At 36.6% G+C, this 24,328-nt stretch overlaps 2 protein-coding genes across 2 annotated transcripts; both read right to left on the reverse strand.

Moving 5' to 3' along the window:
- Positions 1-4,847: 4,847 nt before the first annotated feature.
- On the reverse strand, positions 4,848-5,717 carry LOC142642701 (uncharacterized). Its single transcript, XM_075817149.1, has one exon. The coding sequence runs from the start codon at positions 5,715-5,717 to the stop codon at positions 4,848-4,850; it is 870 nt and encodes a 289-aa protein (XP_075673264.1).
- A 7,350-nt stretch (positions 5,718-13,067) lies between these two features.
- On the reverse strand, positions 13,068-13,940 carry LOC142642791 (uncharacterized). Its single transcript, XM_075817247.1, has one exon. It carries the CDS (start codon positions 13,938-13,940, stop codon positions 13,068-13,070), a length of 873 nt encoding a protein of 290 aa, XP_075673362.1.
- Between the last annotated feature and the right edge of the window lie 10,388 nt (positions 13,941-24,328).

The raw sequence follows: 24,328 nt of genomic DNA on the forward strand, positions 1-24,328 counted from the left end.
GCTTAACTGTTTGTTATGACTAACTCTGTTAATTCGAATGTCTCATAGGCGGTCCAGGCTTCTTTTATGGCCGAAAAGTGGGTAGACCATTCGCTGGATCTAGCCCGAAAAGCTGAGCATAACGCCGAGGCGGCAATGAGGGCACAAAAAGAAGCCGAGTTAAATTTAAAAGAAACCCTCACTCGCTTGTCTGAGGTAGAAAAAGCCCATAAAAATGCTGAGGCTGCCCTGCAAAGCTATGAATCGCAAGCAAACCTTGCTCTTGAGGCCCAAAAGCAGGCTCAAAATAGGCTCGCTCTCACTGTTGTTGAGCTTAAGCAAGTGCAAGGGTTGCTTGCCACCAAGGAACAGGAGCAGGCCACAGCTGAACAAGCAGCATACGATGCTGGAATGAAAAAGGCCTCTGATAGCTTGATCGCCCAACTCAAAGGGGTTGCTAGGGCGTTTTGTTTGAAGGTATGGGGTCATGCTTTGGACGCTGCCGGGGTAGCTGCCGATGCTGAACTCCAGGCTCCAGACAGTGTTTACTACCCCGCGGCATTGCGACTAGCTCCTGCTCCCCTCATGCCACCAAGTGAACCAGCTGCGCCCATTCCTGCTCCTGACCCCTCTGATGCGCCCACCACGCAAAACCCTTCTCCCACAGCTCAGCCCGTGGAAGAAGTAATTGAGGGTGATTTGGCTGAAGAGCCAACAAAAAAAGAAGAAAAAAGATAAAGAAACAGAGAAAAGAAAAGACAAGCAGCCTGTTGCTTAGTCATTTTATTGTTGTTGTCTTTTTTTTTTTTTTTTTTTTTTTTTTTTTTTTTTTTTTTTTTACGGGTGTAAGGGGCTATATGATTTCTCCATTTTTGTAACGAATATTTTCTAAGAAACTAATATTAGCCTTTCTCTTTTTGTTTTTTTTTTTGTTCCGCAACTCTTATTACCATGTGTTGCCGTTCAACTGTCACTTTGTACGCATTCAAATAGAAGCTTACACGAATTAAAAATCATAATATCACTTCAAAGTTATTCATTATTATACTTGTGATTTTAAGAAACACAAAAGGCTTAACCTGGGCACCATAATTTCACGACTTAACCTTTTATGACGTTTGAGAGACAAGGCATGAAACAAGATTAACTTTACACACCTAAGGTTTGTTTATATACATTAGCCTTTATCTTGTTAGATTTATGATTCTTGAGTTATGGTCTGAGGAACCAGAGAAGAACTAAAATCAGTTTAACACTTATATTTTTGCAAGTGGTTAACTTTTCTTAGACTTGTGGCCTGAGGAGCCGAACAAGAATTAAGGTCAGTTTAACACTTGTGTTTTTACAAGTGATTACTTTCTCTTAGACTTGTGGCCCGAGGAGCCGAACAAGAGCTAAGGTCAGTTTAACACTTGTATTTCTGCAAGTGATTAATTTCTCTTAGACTTGTGGCCCGAGGAGCCGAACAAGAGCTAAGGTCAGTTTAACACTTGTATGTTGATTAATGCAAGATTGATACGAATGGAAACCAAGCACCCACATCTTTAGCACAAAAGGAGGTTCTTTTCTTAATAATAATAACGTCGTAAGTTATTTACATTCCAAGGGCGAGGAATCACCCTCCCATCCAGATCTTCTAAACGATAAGCCCCTATACCTGCTAATGAGGTAATTTTATACGAACCCTCCCAATTAGGACCCAACTTTCCCCAAGCAGGATTTCTTGCTACCCCAACTACTTTTCTCAGTACCAAATCACCTGGTACCAAGGGCCTGGACCTAACTCCCTTGTCGTATGTCTGCTTGAGCTTCTGCTGATAGCTGCCCATCTTCACACTGACTATTTCTCTTCTTTCCTCAATAGTATTCAAACAATCATACATCCTATCATGATTGCTCGATTCGTCATACTGGTCGGACTTCAGGGTGGGAAAACCTGATTCTAATGGTATTATAGCTTCCATTCCATACGTCATTGAAAAGGGAGTCTCGCCTGTCGATCTTCGGGGTGTAGTGCGATAAGCCCATAATACATAAGGCAATTCCTCTACCTAGCATCCTTTAGCGTCATCCAATCGTTTCTTCAACCCCGCCAAGATAACTTTGTTCGTTGCTTCAGCCTGACCATTTCCTTGGGGGTAAGCCGGTGTTGAATATCCATTTCTTATTCCCATTCCTGCACAATACCGTCGGTAAGCTTTGCTATCAAATTGAAGCCCATTATCAGAAATCAAGGTATGAGGGACTCCGAAGCGAGTTATGATATTTTTCCAGATGAATTTCTTCGCATCCACATCCCTAATGTTGGCTAATGGCTCGGCTTCCACCCATTTCGTGAAGTAATCCGTGCCGACAATGAGCCATCTCCTATTACCTACTGCCCGAGGAAAAGGTCCGACGATATCTGAACCCCACTTAGCGAAGGGCCATGGGCTGGACAACGGATTTAAGTTACCTCCTGGTTGATGTATGTTTGGCGCAAATCTTTGACATTGATCACATTTCTTGGCATACTCTTGAGAGGTTCTCTGCATGCTCGGCCACCAATACCCTTGGGTCATGGCTCTATGAGCTAATGACCTTCCTCCAGTATGGCTACCACACACACCTTCATGCAATTCTTCCAGCAAAGGTTCCACGGCTTCAGGATGTACGCAAAGCAGATACGGCCCTGCATAGGAACGCCTATAGAGCTTCTGCTCCTCTGACAGCCAGTAACGGGGAGCACTTCTTCGTACCCTCTCGGCCATTGTTCTATCTTCAGGCAATACACCTTGCTACAAGAAAGCTATAATTGGGTCCATCCAGCTTGGGCCCACATGAATATTGTGAACCCGTATCGCCGAGCTGCTTGTTAAGCTAGAGGTCAATAAATCCTCCACCATGACCATACGTGGCAATTTTGAGCCCAGTGACGTGGCTAACATGGCTAATGAATCAGCATGAGTGTTCTGTCCCCTTGGGACTTGTTGTACTTGGAAGCTCTCAAACAAACTTAACACCCCTTTGACTCTTTTGAGATAGCCCTTCATTCGCTCATCTTTTGCCTCAAACACTCCGTTAACTTGCCCTACCACTAGCCTGGAATCACAATATAATTTTACTATCCTTCCTCCCAAGTGTCTAGCCATTTGGGCGCCTACCAAGAGAGCTTCATATTCAGCCTCATTATTTATGGCTGAGAATCCCAGTCTCAATGATTTTTCAATGACTAACTTTTCGGGAGAAATTAACACAACCCCAACCCCAGCCCCTTTTTGATTTGACGCCCCATCCGTATAGACTTCCCAAGGAATGACGTATTCCATTGCAATGGTTGTCATTGTCACCATGGTATCCTCTTGGTTAATCTGACCTTCTGTGAACTCGGCCACAAAATCGGCAAGAATTTGCCCTTTAATCGCAGTCCGAGGCATATATTTGACATCATAAGCTCCAAGCTTGGTTCCCCATTTAGCTACACGCCCCGTGTAGTCCGACTTCCTCATGATAGCCTGCAAGGGCAACTGGGTGAGTATTATTACAGTGTGAGCTTGAAAATAATGAGGCAATTTCCTTGTTGCATGCACCACGGCTAGAAGCGCTTTTTCTAAAAGTAGGTATCGATGTTCTACTTCCTGTAAGGACTTGCTGACGTAGTATATTGGCTTTTGGACCCCACCACCATTTCGTATCAAGACAAGACTTACAACATGATCTGTGACGGCTAGATAAGCATATAACACCTCTTCCTTTTCTGGTCTCGATAATACTGGTGGTTTAGCCAAGTATTGCTTTAAATCCTCAAAAGCCAAATTACATTCATCAGTCCACCGGAAATCTTTCCACCTATGCAAAAGATGATAAAAGGGGCGGCACCTATCTGCGGACCGGGATATGAACCTATTCAAGGCTGCAACCATACCGGCTAGCTTTTGCACTTCTTTTGGATTCCGAGGAGGATGCAAACCCAAGATGACCTTGATTTGATCGGGATTAACTTCAATCCCCTGATGAGTTATCATGTACCCCAGAAACTTTCCCGAGCCCACTCCAAAAGAACACTTCGATGCATTCAAGCGTAACTTATGCTTTCTTAACACCGAGAAGGTCTCATGCAAATCCTTCAAATGGTCTTCCGTCCTTTTACTTTTAATTACCATGTCATCGATATAAGCTTCCATATTACGCCCCAGCTGCGCATCAAACATTCTGGTCACCATTCGTTGGTAAGTGGATCCTGCATTCTTTAGACCAAAGGGCATCACTCGGTAGTGGTAGTTGCCATTAGGGGCACGAAAATCCGTCTTCTCCTGATCATTCAATGACAAAGGGATCTGATGATACCCTTGGAATGCATCCAAGAAGCTCATTCGGGGGTGCCCCACAGTTGCATCCACCAATTGATCGATTCGGGGTATAGGGAAGGGGTCCTTGGGGCATGCCTTATTCAAATATGTAAAATCAATACAGACTCTCCAATTGCCATTTTTCTTTTTTACCACAACCGTATTGGCCTGCCATTTAGGATAAAAAATTTCCTTGATCGCCCCAACTTGCTTTAGCTTACTAACCTCCTCTTTAACTATCTCCGCATATTCTTGAGATGTACGCCGAGGAGCCTGCTTTCGGGGCGTAGCATGGGGATTAACATTCAGATGGTGGCAAATAACTTCTGGATTAATTCCAGGTACATCATAGGTCGTCCATACAAAAACATCAATGTTATCCTGTAAAAATTGAACCAACTCCTCCCTTTCTGGTTTCAACAATTTAGATCCTACTTGAAAATATTTTTCCTCATCCTCCCGTATAAGCACTTTATCTATCTGCTCGGCCGTGCCTCCCTCTTCAGCTTCACCGACTTCCCGAGCAACCTCCTTTGATTGCTATGAGGTCTCAAACACCTCTCTTGCCACTGAACCTTGACCTGCCCGAATAGTGGCAGTCATAAGACATTGCCTAGCTACCATTTGGTTGCCATGTAATACTCCTACACTTCCTCGCATAGGGTATTTCATCATTACGTGTAAAGTAGACGAAACAGTCTCCATTGCATGAAGCCAAGGCCTGGCCAAAATGGCCGTGTACAGGGAGTATGCCATAACAACTATGAAGTTCACCTGTACTTCGGAACCCTCCACATGCACAGGTAACTTAACCATTCCTCGTGGGATTACCTGCTTCCCATTAAAACCGACCAGCAGGTGATCATACTTTTCCAAATCTTCATCTTTCAACTTCAAACCAATAAACAGATCAGGATACATGATTTCTGCACCACTTCCATCATCCACCAAGACTCGCCTTACATCATATCCCCCAATACGAACCGTTACCACCAAGGCGTCATCGTGGGGTTGATATGTGCCATCTTTGTCCTTATCGAAAAACCCCAATACCGGCGTCGCCGAGAACTTCATTCTTTTATCGGCTTGATTACTTTCCTCCATGACCTCATTCCCACAGTTGTTTTGAACAGTCATGACCCGAGAAAATGTCCCAAACTTTCCTTTCGGCTGCGCTAAGATGACGTTAATAGTGCCTAGCGATGGCTGAGGGGCCTGACCCCAATATTTCTGAGTGCCTTGCTGTCCCCCTTTCCCGTCCAGTTTAACCAATAAATGATTGATCTTTCCGGCCTTAATCAGTTGATTCAGATGGTCGCGCAATGTCCGGCAATCCTCCGTGGTGTGTCCCTTATCCTGGTGGTAATGGCAGTGGAGGTTTTGATTTCTCATGGATGCATCTCCACTCATTTTGTTGGATGGCCTAAAATATGGTTCATGCCGAATTTTCTCCAGTATGTGATGCACGGGTTCCTTAAATAATGAATTAATTAGAGGAGTCTCGGCGGTCCTCGGGTGGCTTGGAAAGTCTCGTTTAGGCCGAATACCTTGAAGGTAATGGCAGTGGAGGTTTTGATTTCTCATGGATGCATCTCCACTCATTTTGTTGGGTGGCCTAAAATATGGTTCATGCCGAATTTTCTCCAGTATGTGATGCACGGGTTCCTTAAATAATGAATTAATTAGAGGAGTCTCGGCGGTCCTCGGGTGGCTTGGAAAGTCTCGTTTAGGCCGAATACCTTGAAACCCCCCTACCCGAGGATCCTTCCTCTCTAGATACCCTTTCATTTTTCCTTTGCTTTGCACCTGATCTTCTTCTACCCGCTTATACTTATCTATCCAGTCCATGAGCTGACGCATATCTATCGCGGCCTTCATTGTCAAGGACTTCCTTAACCCATGCTCCATGGGAAGGCCCACCTTGAAAGTTCTCACGGCTACATTCTCCACATCCCCATCAATTTCATTATACATTTCCCAATATCGGTCGGAATAGGTTTTGAGTGTTTCGCCTTCCCTCATAGACATAGACAGTAGAGCATCCAAGGGTTTTGGAATCCTAGTACAAGTTATGAACCTTGCTCCAAATGCCCTAGTCAATTCCTCAAAAGACCTCAGAGAACTTTCTGCCAAAGCATCAAACCACCTCATGGCCACAGGCCCCAAACTGGAGGGAAAAACTCTGCACATCAGTGCCTCATTATTCGAATAAACGGCCATCTTCTGACTAAAATGACTAACGTGCTCTATAGGGTCAGTCCTCCCGTTATACATAGTAAAGATGGGTTGAGAGAACCTACGAGGTAGCTTTGCCCTATTTATCCTTGCCACAAAAGGAGATTTGGTGATTTGCCTCAGGGCTTTACCCATTGCATCACTCCCGTCATCATGATATATCCCATCAGTATCAGGCATCCTTATCTCCTTCTGTTGCTTTGCCCTAACGCCCAAAGATACACTGACACGGGTCACACTTCGAGTAGGCTCAAATACTGGGGGATCATTTCCTCCAAGGTTTGCTTCCGAACTGTCACTGGAAAAGCTAGCATAACCTTTACGTCTCTGCTTCCTACTATCCACGCGCTTGCGTAAGTAAGCTATCTCCGATTGCATCTGTTGCAATACATCGTCGCGAGACATATGCCCCTCAGTTGGTGATCGTCGCTCAGCCCCCTGACCGCCATCATGTGCTTCCACCACCCCTGAGGTATGTCCCTTCCCTTTGTCACGCTGGAGACTTACAGCTACGTCCCTGCTTCGTGAACTTACTGATTCCTCCCCTTCTAGGTATGCCTCAACCATCTATTTCTATATTACGTTGTTGTTCCCACAGACGGCGCCAATTGTAAGGACCTAAAAACTCAAAAACCCGCTAAGTATCCTACTGCTGGTTCCTTGATCAAAGGTCCGAATAAAATATATTTGGTAGAGAGGGTCCAACAACAAAAGTCCCCTTTCCATATCTTCCAGCCCCTATTTATATCATTCGTTCCTATTATCTCAGCCTTACACCTTGCCATCTATCAAGCTTTTCCCCCCGACACCTGTCTGTCGGTAACAGAACAAAGCTCTAACTCTGCGTTACACACTGTTCAGGTCATATCTACATTAATGCAACAGACAAAGCTGGTATTTTCTAATTAATGCGGCCAGAAAGGTTGGTGCCAGACATTTAATGCAATCTTCTAGGTTATCCTGCCACATTCAGATATTTGCAATATGTCCCTTATGTCATCAGTGTCCATGTCACCTCATCTTCAGGTATTGTCAGGTGAAGTTCCTTATTCCTTTATATCCTCTTGCTTGCTACGTGTCAGCCTTCCCTTCCTCGGGTCCTCGGGCTCCTGGGTCCTCAGCACCTCACTAAACTAATGAAATTTTCAAAAACATGAATGATCCAAAACTTGGAGGAATAAGTTAGGCTTCAAACATATTTGAAGTTATCTTGCTCTAACCCATTATGTAGTAATTAAAGAGACATTTTATATGTAGTTTTAGTGACATTATTTTTTTAATGAGTCGATAACTTGTTAATTGTCACATAACTGGTTGAAAAAGATATAGATTCAAATATTTTGTGCCAAACTTTATCAAATATTTAACAGATATAAGAGCATATTTTACAATAAAAAAATAGAATTGTGAAAAATAATGTTATGTCTTTATAATTATTAGACAAATTTTTTTTTTAAGATCATCATTGAATTAAAACAAATCTTTAGGGGGGCCAATCTTATTTTTGTAAACTAAATTTTGAAAATATTAAAAAAATTATATATATTTAAAAAAAATTCAAAATATGGGGGGCATGCTACGCCCCTGGATAAACACTCTACGCGCTTCGTAAAGCATGCGAAAGCAATGACAAGTTAGGTATTAAGGCAGCACGTGGGTTAACTTTTTTATCATTCCTAGTCAAGCCCAAACTAAGGACGGAGTTGAAAATTACTAATTAAGAGACTATTATGTGATTTCTGAGGACCAAAAAACCAAAAGCAATGACCATTAATTAGGAATGATTGTGGCCTTGAACTTTGAAGTTGAATGTCAAAAAAAAAAAAACCGAGGTCAAATTTCCGCACCTTATCCCCCACCCTCCGACCACGTTCCCATTTACCTCTACTACGTATTATCAATTATGTAATGAGTCTGCTTCTTCCGACCCCTCCAAAGAAAATATGGTGGTTCTAACAACCGGCCAAAAAAACTGCACGTTAATGACACACGTGACTTTTCTACTTGTATTTTCTGAAATGAAATTGCGCAGTAATTCAGAAGAGGACGCCGCCAGTTCGATTTGGCCGGCTGTGGAAATCAGAAAAATGTGGAAATCGTTTGCCGGAAAAAGGTTTTAAGTGGATGATTTTGAGCCCTTCATCCGCGCATGCTCAAAACTATTCTGTCAGACATAGAGCTGTCAATGGTGGTGGGGGCGGAAAATCCTTTTCATGAATAATGGATTTTGGATTCCAAATGTAAGTGATTCCAAAATCAAAATGATTGGACTGCACTTGGTTAGTTGGGTGTTCATTAATGTTTTGCAGTAACCTTAGAGCTTCTCCAATGGAGCTAAATTTCAAATATTCTCTATAATGGAGAATGAGAGCAAAAATAATGCTTCTAATAAATTCTCTAAACACTAAATTTTTTTGGCTCATGAACAGTAGTTCATCAAATCTGATAGGTTACTGTTCATTCTTCAAATATCTTTTATTATTATAATAATCAGGTATTGATTAAAAAAATATTGAAAGGTGTGTAGTTGTTAAAAAAATAATAAATAATGAGTGAATAAATAATATTTAAATGAAATAGATAATAGGATAGAGAATCTATTGGAAAGTGTATTTAAAAAAGTGGATAGTTAAAAAGTAAAAATCACTGTTCATTCTCCAAACAGTATAAAAATTTAGAGAATTTTGCTAGAGATTATCTTACCATGGCTGGATTTCTTTTCCACCTAAAACACATGGTTCAAAAAACGTTCTCTCCAATAAACATTCCGGAACATTTTAAAAAAAAAAAAATTAGATTAAATAAGAACAGTACATAGATCAAGTTTCTTAATGGTCGTAACACAAATTTTATCGTTAATCATTAATTGTTGGTCACGATTATTTAGAAAATCTAAACTACTCAAATACTAAAAAACTTGCAAACTTTAGTGGGCCTGTTAGAATGGTTAGTTAAACAATATTTTTTAGTTTTTTGACAATATTACACGTATTTTTAAGTACTTTTTTTATATATGCATTTTAAAAAATGAAAATAATATTATTAGAATAATGTTACCAAACGGCCCTAACTTATCTTCTACTTCCATAACTGACCATATATTATGTGCCTCTATTTTACATTTATTTTTATCATTTTAAGCTTACATTCTTATTAGAAATTAGGTAAATAAATAAGGATAGTGTACGGGCGTCTCCCTCCTTCAAGCTTGTTTAGAGGCTTAGGGAGGTAATAACACGTATGAAAACCTTACGCCGATCACATGTAAAAACATTTACGGAATGGACGGCAGGCGTGAATTCACATCTCCTCTGACAAATACGTCTTCCGAGCAGGTTGAGCTCGGAATGCGCGACATCAATCAGGGGATGTCCATGCCGAGCATAAAGCCTACTAGCGGAGCAGCCACTACCACCTTCTCTCATTCATCACCAAATATCCACTAAAATGAAAATGGTATTGGACCTCCACTCCGTTGCCTAGGGAGTGCCCTTGCTAGGCATCAGGTCTAGCGATGAAGCTAGTTCCAATGTCATTGTCTCCGTCTCCCACTCACAGCTAAGACTCCACTTAAGAGATACAGTATTGAACCTCTCCCTCCACCCAATGATCATTACCATTCCACTAACTTTGGCTATAAATAGGCAGGGAAACTTCAGTAGAGGAGGTTGGCAAATCCAAAGAGGCGAGATTAGAGTAAAAAATCATCCCGGAAGAAGAGGGAGAGTGATTAGGATAACAAGGGAAACATGGGTAACGTGTTTGCCGAGTATAACATCACTCGTGTAGGAAATCAAAAAATCTACCATATAAATAGATTGTGAGCCCAAATACTTCTCAGGCCCAATAACCACATCCAGAGATGCCCAAAAGGATTATTATTTAGTTCATAATGAATTAATCTTATCTAATTGTAACAGATATATATATTTTTATTTTTAGAATACATATATCACCTCTCCAATCAATCAATAATAATAATGATAATCTATGATTTTAAAACTTAAAAAACCAATAATATATATACATATATATATATATATGTGTATGTATATATTTGCGTGTATATATGAAAATATGGAACCTTTATTACAAGCGGTGAATAGAAGTACATTGATGTGAGAATGGAACAGTGGGAACCATTTACGAGGACTTAAGTCGCTTGAGTGAAAGCTTGCCTCATGGCCATCTGTCGAAAGCTTTAACTCATATGTCTTTTCACTTGGTCACATGATCATGTGCAGGTAAAGAGTGAAGATAAAGGCAAAGTCCTCTCACTTCCCATCTCAATCTAAATTTCCATCAGACATTCACGTGGGGTGAAAACCAAAAGGCGAAATAGAAAAGAGAGAAGAAGCTTGGCAGATGCGGTGGTGAGAGCAAGACCGAGAAGAAGAAGCAAAAGTAATAGCAATGGTGTTCTGCAGCAGCAACGTCTGCTAAATCTAGTTTTACAAAACCCTCTTCTTCTTACTCTACTTCTTTTCAACCCTCCTGTTTCCCTAAAAATTTGTCATACGTACAATAATTGAACTTGGTGAATAATGAACAGTATTGTTTCTGTGAACCTCTCCTTTATGACTTTGTTAATTTTCATTAAAATTTTGAATTGACAGAAATTATTAAAGTATTATAAAGAAGCTTATTCTTGTTTCCTTGCTAAATATTTTAACCAAATTCATGGTTGGTGGTTTAAACGTATGGGCATATCTATAAAACTTGAAACAAGGTAAATCCAGTTTTTATTTTTAGAAAAAAGAACCATTTTTTTTCCCTTTTTCTTTTCTTTCGATGGAGGAAAAGAACTTCATGAGCAAAGGCTTTAGCTGTTATAAGATCAGAAAGAACTCAGCAAACTTTGACAGAAGCCAACTCCCAAAATGAAGTTGCAGTCTGTCTCTTGAGGGCTTCCCGACCACACCGGAGTCAGGATTATCCCCCACATTGCGTGGTATCTCATGTACGCAAGTTCACTCGGTAAATAGTTTCTCTTAAATTCCACTTCAAAATTAATTTTAACTCTTAAACACTTGTCATTTGTATTTGTAAATTCTCGAGGTTTTTGCAAATCAGGTTGGAGTAAGGGATCAAAGATGTAAGTTTGGAAGTTCTTCAAAAATGTGACGATTTTTATCGTATTTATACGACCCTTTTTTTTTTTGGTAAACCATGCATGCTTTCGGTCCATGAACCATATATTAGAATTTCAATTCATCTATGAAGCTCCTGAAGTCTAAGAACAATTCAAATCTCATCCTTATCCCCACTTTATCTCAAGAAATCAGCTTTAATTCTTATTAGTACGAGACAACAAAGTTTGAGAAAGACACAATTTTGTATAATTGCGATAGTCTCTTTGACATCAACTGGGGATCAAAATAACAATGAGTCATTTTTAGAATCCAACAACTAAATTGACATAATCAGTATTTTAGAACCAGATTAATTTAGAGATTAAAGTAATAATTTGAACTTTTTATTTAATATTTTTATGCCATGTGAGAAAGAATGACTAAAAAAATTATTAATTTAAAGATTAAAGTAATAATTTCATTTGAACTTTTTATTTAATATTTTTATGCGATGTGAGAAAGAATAATTAAAAAAAATGTTTCTTTCTCCTAGTTTGTGATGGAATGAGATTTGTGTAAGTTTGGAAAAAAGTGAAGGGGTGTTTGGTTTATATTTTTAAACAACTATTTTCAGTTTTTAAACAATAATTTAGTATTTTTATTAATCATTTCACCCACCCGTATTTTCATAAATGTTTTTAAATGACAATTTTCAGTTTTTAAACGCATATACCAAACAGGTTGTAAATAGTTTTTTTTTTCTTTTTGCTTTTTTTTTTCCCAAAGGTTATTTATTTTTCAGAAGTTAGTTTTTAACTTTTGTCATACATTTAACATAAAAACTATTTAAAAAAAACACTATATTTTTTAATAAAAATTATATAAATAAGTTATTAGAAATTACATGATACCCAAATGTACTTTAAGCTTATTTGTTTTTATTTTAACCTCAAACAATACTTTAAGCTTATTTGCTTTTTTTTATTTTTAGATATTAGAACTGAGAGGAAAGATTACTTTAAACAAATAAATGACAATTTTTTAAAATAAAAAATTGACATAAATCTTTTAAGCTTCAGAATGGGGAAAAAAAAAATTCCTTTTATTTTTTGGTAATTGACATCGATTTCGTAAGTGACAGATGACTTTTGCTTGATATTAAACGGCCAAGATTGCGGAAATTCTATTGGTTTGACCATGTGTTTTGGAAAATGTAAATGTGGAACTGGTCAAAATACCAAACAAAAAAAAGTAAACTTCGTCAACAGAAGTGTCAATGTGTTAAACGCTGTGTTGTCCTACTTTTCCCATCCTCTCAAAAGTCAAAGCTGATTTTCTTTTTTATCCAAAAAAAAAAAATCATATGAGAATTTATATTTAAGACAAAACCTTTTTTTTTTTTGGTTGAGAAACCAGACCAAAAGCCTGGGCTTTTATTCAAGAAAGAAAAAACTTAATGAATGTCAAGATACACAAGCGGGGCAATATCAGAAGGTATATCACCTAACCATAGCTGCTCCACCATCACTACCTTAGCTTTCTTGGCGAGAGCATCTGCCACAGAATTGCAAACACGACTTGTATGAGAAAAAACAACAAATTGAAAAACACCCACTTGCTGCCTAATATCCTCTATGATGTTACCATAATTGGCCACCTCGCCAGTTGCTTGATTTAGAGCACCAATGATGATAGCAGAGTCACCTTCAAAGACCACACGAGTAAGACCAATCTCCTGAGCAAAACTAACAGCCTTCAAACACGCTAATGCCTCTACATCAGCCACTGATTGAGCCAGAGGAATGGACGAAGACAGAGCACCCAAAACTGCACCATTCCAATCACATACAATAACACCTATGCCCGCCCTATGCAGTGCACGAAACACCGCAGCATCAAAATTCACCTTGAAGCAATGGGAATCAGGAGGACGCCACTGCTGCGCAATAGGAGTTTGGGATTGGCCTGGAACCTTGGACTGAGCTTGAAGGAACCCCTGCAAGTAACTGCCAGCTTTCCCACAGATGGTAGCCACTGGAAGGGCAGGTCGGCCAAAATGAAGAGCGTTGCGCCTATTCCATAGCAGCCAAGCTACAATGACAAAGATCTCAGCTCGATATTCTTCACGATAGTGCAGAAACCTGGCAAGCAAATCACGAAAACAAACAGGGGGGGCTGTAACCAATTGGTGGAACCAATCAAGAGAGTCCCACACGCTACTAATCTCCTTGCAAAACCAAACAGCATGTAGCACATCTTCTGGGTGGTCATTGCACAGATTGCAACTGACATTTTGAACGATTTGACGCTTATGAAGATTCACCATCGTTGGCAAGGCATTGTTACTACCACGCCACGCAAAATGTCTTATTTTGTGAGGTACCCGAAGCTGCCATAATCTCTTTCAGAATTTTTTTTGAGAATCCGGATTTGAAGTACCTGCATTAGGGATAGATTCACAAGAAACAAGCACTTTGTATGCACTACTAGTAGTAAACATACCAGACGGCGTGTGAGCCCATATAATACGATCCACAGGGTGTCGAATGCTCAGAGGGATACCCAAGATAACATCAGCTTCATGCGGTAAAAATAGCTGCTGCACCAGCTCCGATTTCCACACAGCTCTATCTTGATCAATTAGGGTACTAACTTTTGACTTCTCAGGTACTTGGGGCAGGGCAGGGGTGAGATGACCAATCTGTTTGTGTGACCAGGCAGTCACTTAATACTATACCTAAGTCTTGCTCTTATTTTTAATATCAATTTATTGAATTTAAAAATAAGTTCGACAAATATATAATCATACTAAAAAAAGTTTATAAAAAATAGTACATAAACTTTTTTTTAAAGAAACAATTTAATAGTACATAAACTAAATAAATAAAATAAACCTAAAAACAAATCCTGACTAATGAAGTCTGTAAGGACAAAAATTGATCCACAGCCCAAGATGTTAGACCTATAGCCCAATAAGCCCAAAATAATAAATTTTTTAGAGAGTGAGTTTGATGTTGAATGTTCAGTGAGTCTAACAAGAATCACTACGGGTTAGTTTAATCTAAGAATGAAAGTAAATAATAAGCTGAGAAGAAAAGTTCTCCTCGGTCGAGTCTGAGGATGGTATGTTCTTGTATATATTTCTCAGACTTATATAAATATTCAAGTTCTTGGTTATAAAGAGATTTTATCTCCCCTTTTTGTAAGGGATTCCCTTCTCTTTTATACTTCTCCATTCCTCCCATCTTAACCTTCCATCTATTGATCAAGTAGCTCATCATATTGATATTTGTCCCATTAGAACCTTCTTGAAGTTCTTGATGGATAGTTATAAGACTAAAAGTCACTGTTCAGGCTAGAAGAACTTAGTTTGACCATGTGTTTTGGAAAATGGAAATGTAAAACTAGTCAAAATACCAAACAGAAAAAAGTGTACTTCGGGTGTCAATGTGTTAAACGCTGTGTTGACCTACTTTTCCCATCCTCTCAAAAATCAAAGCTTATTTTCTTTTATATCCAATAAAAAAAATCATATGAGAATTTATATTTAGGACAAAACTTAATAGTACATAAACTAAAGGCGAAAACTACATTTTCATTTTTATATTTTCACGCAATTCTCACTTTGGTCTCTAACTTTTATTTTCACCACTTTTAGTCCCTATCCTAGAAAACGTGTTTCGTTTTTGTCCTTGCTGTTTCATCAGAGACGGAAAATACACACATGGCAAATGAAGTACACTGTTGGCACACTAAAAGCTGACGTGGCCATTAAAAAAAAATTTATTTGGCATTAAAAAATGCCACATCAGCATTTAAATTTAAAAAAATTAATTTATTAATTTTAACTAAATAAAAAAATTTAAAAACAAAAAATCACATGAATTGAGATCTAAATGTGTTTTGAACAAGAACACAAACCCAGATCTAAGAACACAAACCCATAAATTAAAATCCAAAAATTAAAAATCTCAAAATCACAATTTTCTCAAACCCAACAAAATAATTAAATCCTAGAGTCCCAAAGTATCAAATCAATCCAAAAATACAATACAAGCAATCCAAAAAAAAAATCTCAAACTCAGAAAAACAAAATAAAATAAAGTTCATCACAATTACAATTAGATCCACATCTCTACTCAAACTCAAACTCCTAAACCAGATATTCATCACACACTAAAAAATCGATTGCATTCCTTCAAATCTCTACCTCTCACATTGTAAAATGCTCGTTCTAACAAGATCTTGAAGAAGAAGAACATGGAATCGCAACCTTCCCATCTTCAAAGCTCACCCGATTCGATTTCTCCCCCTACTTCAGCTCAATCTTCGATTCCTACCATTGATTTGAGGACATTCGGAACCACTCCACCAAGGATTTGGAGTCCTCGACTTTAGACTCTCAAGGCCACAGCGGCGAAGCGCTTGTTGCGTGGTTGCGCAAGGTCCTGTCGCTTTACTTCATGGAGGATTTCACGTTGGAGGACAGCGCTACGTTCCGCACGAAGTGTCTGTTCTCAACGGTGGCTGAAAACCTAGTCCTGCAGGAGAGGCTGTTGCAGTGTTTGGACGTGGTGGGTTTGGGTTCAACTTGCTTCAAATAGGTTTTTCTGAGTTTGAGAATTTTTTGTTTGGATTGGTTGTGTTATATTTTTTGATTGATTTGGTACTTTGGGGCTCTAGGATTTGATTATTTTGCTAGGTTTGAGAAAATGGTGATTTTCAGATTTTTAATTTTTGGATTTTAATTTCTGGGTTTGTGTTCTTAGATCTGGGTTTCTGTTATTGTTCAAAACACATTTAGATCTCAATTCATGTGATTTTTGGTTTTTAATTTTTTTTGATTTAGGTAAAATTAATAAATTAATTTTTTTAATTTAAATGCTAATGTGGCATGTTTTAATGCCAAATAATTTTTTTAAGATAGGGACTATAAGTGGTGGAAATAGAAGTTAAAGACCAAAGTGAGAATTGCGTGAAAATGTAGGGATGAAAATGTGGTTTTTTCCTAAACTAAATAAAGAAAATAAACCCACATGAGAAAAGTTATGTGACTATTTAATTAAAAAGATACACTTCTATTTCATGAGAAAAAATTCACATGGCAGAATCTTAAAATGTTAAACTAAGAATCAGCACCTAAGTATTATATCTAAGTTTTGCCCTTATTTTTAATATCAATTTATTGAACTTAAAAATAAGTTCGACAAATATATAATCATGCTATAAAAAGTAGTACATAAACTTTTTTTAAAGAAACAATTTAATAGTACATAAACTAAATAAATAAAATAAACCTAAAAATAAGTTTTGACTAATGAAGCTTGTAAGGACACAAATTGATCCACAACCTAAGATGTTAGACCTATGACCCAATAAGCCCAAAATAATAAATTTGTTAAAGAGTAAGTTTGATGTTGAATGTTCAGTGAGTCTAACAAGAATCACCGTGGGTTAGTTTAATCTAAGAATAAAAGTAAATAAGTTGAGAAGAAAAGTTCTCCTCAGTCGAGTCCGAGGATGGTATGTTCTTGTATATATTTCTTGGACTTATACAAATATTCAAGTTCTTGGTTACAAAAAGGTTTTTCTCTCCCCTTTTTGTAAGGGATTCCCTTCTCTTTTATACTTCTCCCTTCCTCCCATCTTAACCTCCAATCTTAACCTTCCATCTGTTGATCAAGTAGCTCATCATGCTGATACTTGTTCCATCAGAACCTTCTTAAAATTCTTGGTGAGTAGTTGTAAGGCTAGAAGTCACTGTTCAGGCATCACCTCCACATTAATGCGACCATTTGTTTAGGTGCAAAGTATTCAATGCGGTGGTAGCATCTTTAATCACAGATATTTCTTAATTCCCTATTGACTCTCCTCTCTTCAAAGCTTATCCTCCTTCTGAGCATGGTTGTCTCCCTCCCAGTACTTATTGGATGATCAGACTTTAGGCTTCCATTCCTTTTCCCGAGGAGGTTTGTCTCCTTAAACAATATCTCCTGCTTGTCCTAACTAGCTCTTGTCCTTGGTTTGACGACCTACTTGCCTTTACTAATACTTATTTGTCCTCAGGCTCATTGACGTTCTCAATCGCGCCCATGACCCAATACCCTTATCCGAGTTGTTGATTCCCACAAAGCCTAAGTAAGGGTCCATGTGTTTGATTTTCTTAACAAATCAATAATTACAATAATAGAAAAAAGGGATTTAAATTAGCTTCTCCTTTTAAAGAACAAGAAGTATTATTAAACTGACACCCTTGGCATTTAATTTAATTTTTTTTTGAAGTCAGTAATTCACAGTTTGTATCTTTATCCAACTAATTTCTCATGCCAATAAATTTAAGCTATTCAATCGAACACTTTGAAAGATCAATTTTGCCCTTGCATGTCCTTTATGCTCCATTATAATTGAAATGCAATAATGCTCTGCCATTTTTATTGTAACTTCAAACACTTTTTTATTATTGAATGGTACTTATATTGAACTAAAGGTTTACTCCACATGTGGATTAGGATCCCTCTGGTGTGTATATTTTATTGTTAAAATTTTACTTTTATTATAATTATAAAGTTTTAATATATAGCGTCCGCTCTTGATAATAGTAATTTATTAAAATGACACTTTTAGCATTTAATATAATTTTTTTAAAAGTCAGTAATTCAGAGCTTGTATCTTTATTCAACTCATCTCTCAAGCCAATAAATTTAAGCTATTCAATCGAATACTTTGAAAGATCAATTTTGCCCTTGCATGTCCTTTCCACTCCATTATGAATTTTTTTTATATAAGATATAATTTCTACTCTAACCTAATCTAAATATATATGTGTGTGAAACTCCCTCTTAATGACTTGATCTCTGGCCTTTGCCCTTCACATCCCACAAACATTTATACTTGTAGAGTGATCATCGCACCAAGGGGGAGCGGTGGTTCCACACTATTATAATTGAAATGCAGTAATGCTCTGCCATTTTTATTGTAACTTCAAACACTTTTTATTATTGACTGACAAGTACTTATATTGAACTAAAGGTTTACTCTATATGTGGAATATGATCCCTCTAGTGTGTACATTTTATTATTAAATTTTTACTCTTTTTTTGTTTAATAGAGTCTTAAGCTATAGCGTTCGCTCTTAATAATAGTTTTTTGTTAAAGTTTTACTTATTGTATATAACATTGTAAATGTGAGTTCCGGTTAGCACAACTGGTGAAATCTCTAATAATTGTATAAGAGATCTGGGGTTCAATTCTGCTTACACCAAAAACTAATTGATGTCTTGATCTGATGATGAAGAGCTATCATCAAGAGCAGACGCCATAGGTTGAAACTCTCTATAATATATATATATATATATATATATATATATATATATATATATAAAATAGTGTAACACAAAAAACTATTAAATTTGTAATACTAATTACGACCATGAAATAGATTAATTAACTAGAGTACCAATTACCAAACATGATATTACCATAACTTGATTGTATTAATATGATGCACAACCTTGTTAATTGATTTTTTATACAATTTTGTTTGTACTCCCTCAATTAAATCATGAAAGTTTTCTGTGTGCTTTGTCATTGTCGGATGAATTAACCTATGTTTTAAAAATCGGACCGAACTGGCTGATTCAATCGAGAACCGAACCTTAATTGGTTCGGTTATTAGCGAAAACCGAAAATGAAAGAAAAACCGGATAAACAGTACAAATCACCAGTTTAACCAGCATAACTGAAAATCGGTGTGGTTAAACCAATTTTAGCACTTCTTCATAAATACTTCAGCTGTTGTGGTTTTTAACCCAAAAATAAAAATAAAAAGAGATATCTTGTTTCATATTTAAGAAGAGAGACTTTGATTTTGAAAATGCACTCTCAAGTATGAAGTGGTGAAGCCTAAGACATAATGACCCAAAAACATCAAATTTATTTTACTTACCCTTTTCTCAATAGAAAAAAAAAAATCAGATTTATTATATTTGTGTTGAGGAACAACCAAAGAAGCCCAAAGATAAGTAGATTTGTAATGATCTATTGCTTCAATTGAGGTTTTTTTTTTTTTTTTTTACTGATCTTGCCTCTTGTGCATGCAAATATTCACTTCAAGGGAGTTTTATGATGACTGATGACTCATCGGAGGATGGGCATCCTGTGACAATGCTGAGGATGGGCAAATATTCACTTCAATACCGAATGTACGTATACACGAGAGAGAGAGAGAGAGAGAGAGAGAGAGAGAGAGAGAGAGAGAGAGAGAGAGAGAGAGAGAGAGAGAGAGAGAGAGAGAGAGAGAGAGAGAGAGAGATGAAAAGGCAAAAAGTGAGATGGGAAAATGTAAAGAAGTGCTGAAATGTGGAGTTCAAATTTTCTGTCCCACTTTTCCTATTCCACTCTATATTCCACCAATAAAAACTTGCCACGTATTCACCTAATTAATTAAATATTACTATTAATTAATAACGGTAGCATTAATAAGTTAATAATGATAGTATTTAATTAATTAGGTGAACACGTGGCAAACTTTTATTGGTGGAGCATAGAGTGGAACAGGAAAAGTGGGACAAAAGATTTGGACTCCTGAAACGTGTGGCAGTGGTTGTACAGATTTCAAGATTTCAAAATGTGTGGTAGTTGGGATATTAACGTGTAAAATGTGTAGTGTGAAAAAAAAAATCAAGTGGACAATGCTATTACTTCTGATTGGTGTGCTTACTTTTTATTATTAGAAAGGTTAAAAAAAGCTAAAATATTTTATAGTAGGCTTTTGGGTTGTGGGTGCTTGTATATACTTTTTTGTTTTTGTTTTGGTTGAATTGTGTTGAGTAGTGTCTAAAAGTTGGTAAACTAAAGTTTAATTTTTTACTATTATTTAATTTTTTAGTTAAAATGGCCAAGTATAAAACTATTTATTTATTTTTATAATTATTAATTAAATTATTTATGACGTTACCGGTTCGATTAGGTTCGACTAAAAAATTAATAATTAGTCTATTTTTCGATTCTTTCACCCTGTTTTTAAATCCATGGAACTAAGTCAATTAACACTTTCAGATGTACAAGACTATGTTTTCCTGAAAGCCCTCATTATAGCTTGCAGTTTTTTATGTTCTATATTGGTGGTTTGTGCTTTGTTTATATATCTTATTTATAATACAAACAAATATTCTCAACTTGTTACGTATTTTTGTTGGGGATAATTACAATGTACTGAATTAATCACATGATTTCTTTCATATCCAAAATGGCTATTATGGCTTTATTGGTTAGATATGCACATGGACATGTCTGTTTTTTGTTTATTGTTCTTTTTAAGATTGGTGAAAAGTTTCACTAATATTTTTGAACCCAATTATTGTGCAGAAATTGTGAGTTCAATATCTTTTGAGGCCCTATTTTACATTGGACTTTTTACATTGGACTTGTAACATTCCCTGCTTGTAAACCGAGAGAGTTCTAAGGCCATATCTGCAACTTAAGCCCTCATACGTACGTGGGATCTCATCACAGGCCTCAAACTCTCAAAGGGTGTACCTGCTTTTCTTACAATGAGCCTCAAGATTATTGTCCTTTTTGCTGTGTACTTATTTGGGCCACCGTTGCTTGACTTATCAATCCTGGTCGATGTGGTTCCTTTTGTGATTGATTGTGTTGCCCAATTTGCATTTGAAAGCATACTTTACAAACGTGGATCATCTTGTCGGCCCTTGGTTCCTATATAATCTTTGAGGTACATGGACTTCTAATTATCAAATGTTACTAACTTAAAACCAAAATCATGGTTTTTTTGATGTTTTTGAATTAATTTGACAGGTCTATAGACTCCATGCATCATGAACGTAAGTCATTAGGTTGAATTATGTATTCGTTTGGAAATAACTTAACTAGTATTTTATTGAAAGTATGTGATTTGTACGTTCATCAACTTAGCCGTGGTATAGACACCTCCTCTGTAAGGTTCTTGTTGGGGGTTCAATGTCAATCTTTGTCTCACCAAAATGTCTGAGTTTTATTTTTAAGTACTTAATTTTTTTGTACAGTGTCACACTTGGTACCATTTTTTTTTTATTGTTTTTATTTTATATTATAAACGTCAATGTTATATATTCAAGAAAAAAGAACACAATAGTCTACCTTACAAGCATCCATGAAGAGTTTTGCAGTGACGTGAGCAACTGCATTACAATCTCTCTTGACCCAATTAAAAAGACAGGACCCAAAAGAATCTAATAAAACTAGGCTATTACTAGGCTATTACTAAAAAAACTAAAACCCTTTAACTATTTCTCCCCAAAACAAACACGATAAAATTTACTCTCTCCAACTCCGAAACAAAACCTGATACAAAAACCTATTTCTCGGTCTCTGAGGGCCTGTTTGGTTTAGCATTTCAAACTCACATTTTTACATTTTAAACAATATTACACACTTTTTTACACACTTTTTCACTCATACGTATTTCAAAAAACTACAAAAATCTCATCTCAAACTACTACCAAACACCCTCCGACTCTCTGTCTCTCCTTCAAACACTGCAAGACCCACACGCAGAAACCCAAAAACGGAAAACCTAGATGCAAAGCTTTCTCTCTTTCCTGGAACGGTAAGCTTCAATTGAAGAAAGTGAAAGTAAACCTAACATCAAACTGCTGGAACGGCTACAGGTAAAATCTTTTATATTAATTTTGGGTGTTTAATAGGATTTAGGTTCAGCTATTTTGTTTGGTTTTGATTTAAGAAATTAGTTCAAATTTTATTTTGATTTAGAATTGGTTTTTATCAATACTCGAAACCCTAATATAGGTTCTCCCTCAATTTTGGTTCCTTTCAATATATCAAATTTTACTACAGGATTAGGGATATGGGTTTTGGCATCAGAATCAACCCCACATTATAGTGTATTGAGTTTGAGTCTAAAAGTGTGACCTGCACATTAAGCAATCTAGGTTGGATTATAAACTGTCATGGGTAGGATTGTGGAAACATTTGTGCTAATCGGAAATTTCAGCAAGATAGAGAGGTGTTCATTGTTAGGGATGCCTAAGCATGTGTTTTTGGATTATGAATCTTTTTATATGGTGTGGTGGGTAAAGGTCACAGATTCAAAGATATACCAGTAATTGATTTGTATTCCCCTTTTAAAAAAATAAATTTTGTTTTTAATTTTATGATGGGTTTTGGAATTAAAAGAAAATACGAAGAAGAAAAAGTAGATTTCACATGTTTTTATGTTTTGCAAAGTATGTCATGCTGGAATTTTTTTTTGTTTTTTGTAACTTGTTTTTATTTTGAGGGACCAAATAGGTGATGGATACAATTGACATAAATTGTTGTGCTGAGAGGTGTTGGATTTGATTGGTTAGATCAAATTAAAAAGTCTTTAGCCCTTTGGTTATTTCTAGGAGTATTTAACCCTTTGTGGGAGGAAATGTGCATAATTTTATTAAATAAATTTAAGGCATGTACTTATTTGAAATGTGGCGATCATCACAAGTTTGGATGCTTCATTTTTGAATTCGTGAAGAGGATTTAACAAGCCATTTGAATCTGTAAATTACTATGATAGAAGGAAGCTTCAGAGTAAGTATTTAGGATAATTTGATAGAAAACTTTCCATCCTTACTGAAATAGTGAAATGGCTGTTTACCTAATTGTTCTAGAAAAACCATAACGATTATTTACTTTTTTGTTGATGGGTTGGTTTGATTTTCTTTAAACTTTGTATTACATGTTGATATTGGTAACATAAATGTGCATACATATGTAGTTTTAGTTGTGTTTCTCTTTGAATCTGTAATTGAGTTTGTGCACACACTAGATAAGTCTTTGGGTTTGGAACTTTGTAATTGAGTTTAGTACTATGTTTTGACGATAATCAATTTGATTTTTTTTTTTTGTGTGTATGTGTGTGTGTGGAAACTGAGCTATGGATTTGAATTTGTTTAGTGGTAGTCTATGGTTGGTCTGCATTTATGCTTGCTTTCAATCAATTTGATGTTAGAATTATGACTTAGGATCTGATATGCTTTTGTTTACTTCAAATTAATTTACTTCGAATTAGTTCCCTTCGATGTAGTTTACTTTGATTAAGTGCACTTTGAGTTAGTCTGTTTAGGAATGGTTCACTTCAAGTCTGTTTGTTTTGAATCAAGTTATTTTGAATCAATAGCATTGGAATATGAGTTAGACTTAGAAATTGAAAATTAGTCTCTTGAGGATTGTAGTCACTTTAGTTTCTTATCTATCATTGTACTCGCATTGTAACAAAAAGTCTTCTTAAGCGAGGTATTTTGAACTTCTGCAAAATCAAATTTTAATCTATGAATCTAATGATCATTTAATGCTCTCTTCTAAAAGTTATGTTTGGTATTCATTTGCTATTTTAAATCTGCCTTTATTCTTGGAGTTTTAATATCTTATTTTAACCTTAAAAATATTTATCTATCTAATAATATAGAATTTTTTTATTTCCCCTATGTATGTTTAATACTTACAGCAAATATATGGTTGCTGTTTTAAATCTGCTTTTATGCTTGGAGTTTTAATATCATTGAACAATTTCTTATTCTTTGACATAGTTGATGTTAAGCTCTTTTAGAATGCATTTAATTGTAGGAAAAGGAAACTGATAGCTGATTATTTCAAGAAACAACAAAGGATCCTTGAAGGTTGTTAGGGTATGCTCTTTTCTAAACACATAGCAATATATGG

Source organism: Castanea sativa, chromosome 1 (genome assembly GCF_040712315.1).
Source record: "Castanea sativa cultivar Marrone di Chiusa Pesio chromosome 1, ASM4071231v1".
In the NCBI taxonomy this organism is placed as follows: domain Eukaryota; kingdom Viridiplantae; phylum Streptophyta; class Magnoliopsida; order Fagales; family Fagaceae; genus Castanea; species Castanea sativa.

Excerpts from the sequence above, each read along its gene's own strand:
- LOC142642701 (XM_075817149.1), bottom strand. The coding sequence starts at position 5,717 with ATGAGTGGAGATGCATCCATGAGAAATCAAAACCTCCACTGCCATTAC.
- LOC142642791 (XM_075817247.1), bottom strand. The coding sequence starts at position 13,940 with ATGGTGAATCTTCATAAGCGTCAAATCGTTCAAAATGTCAGTTGCAAT.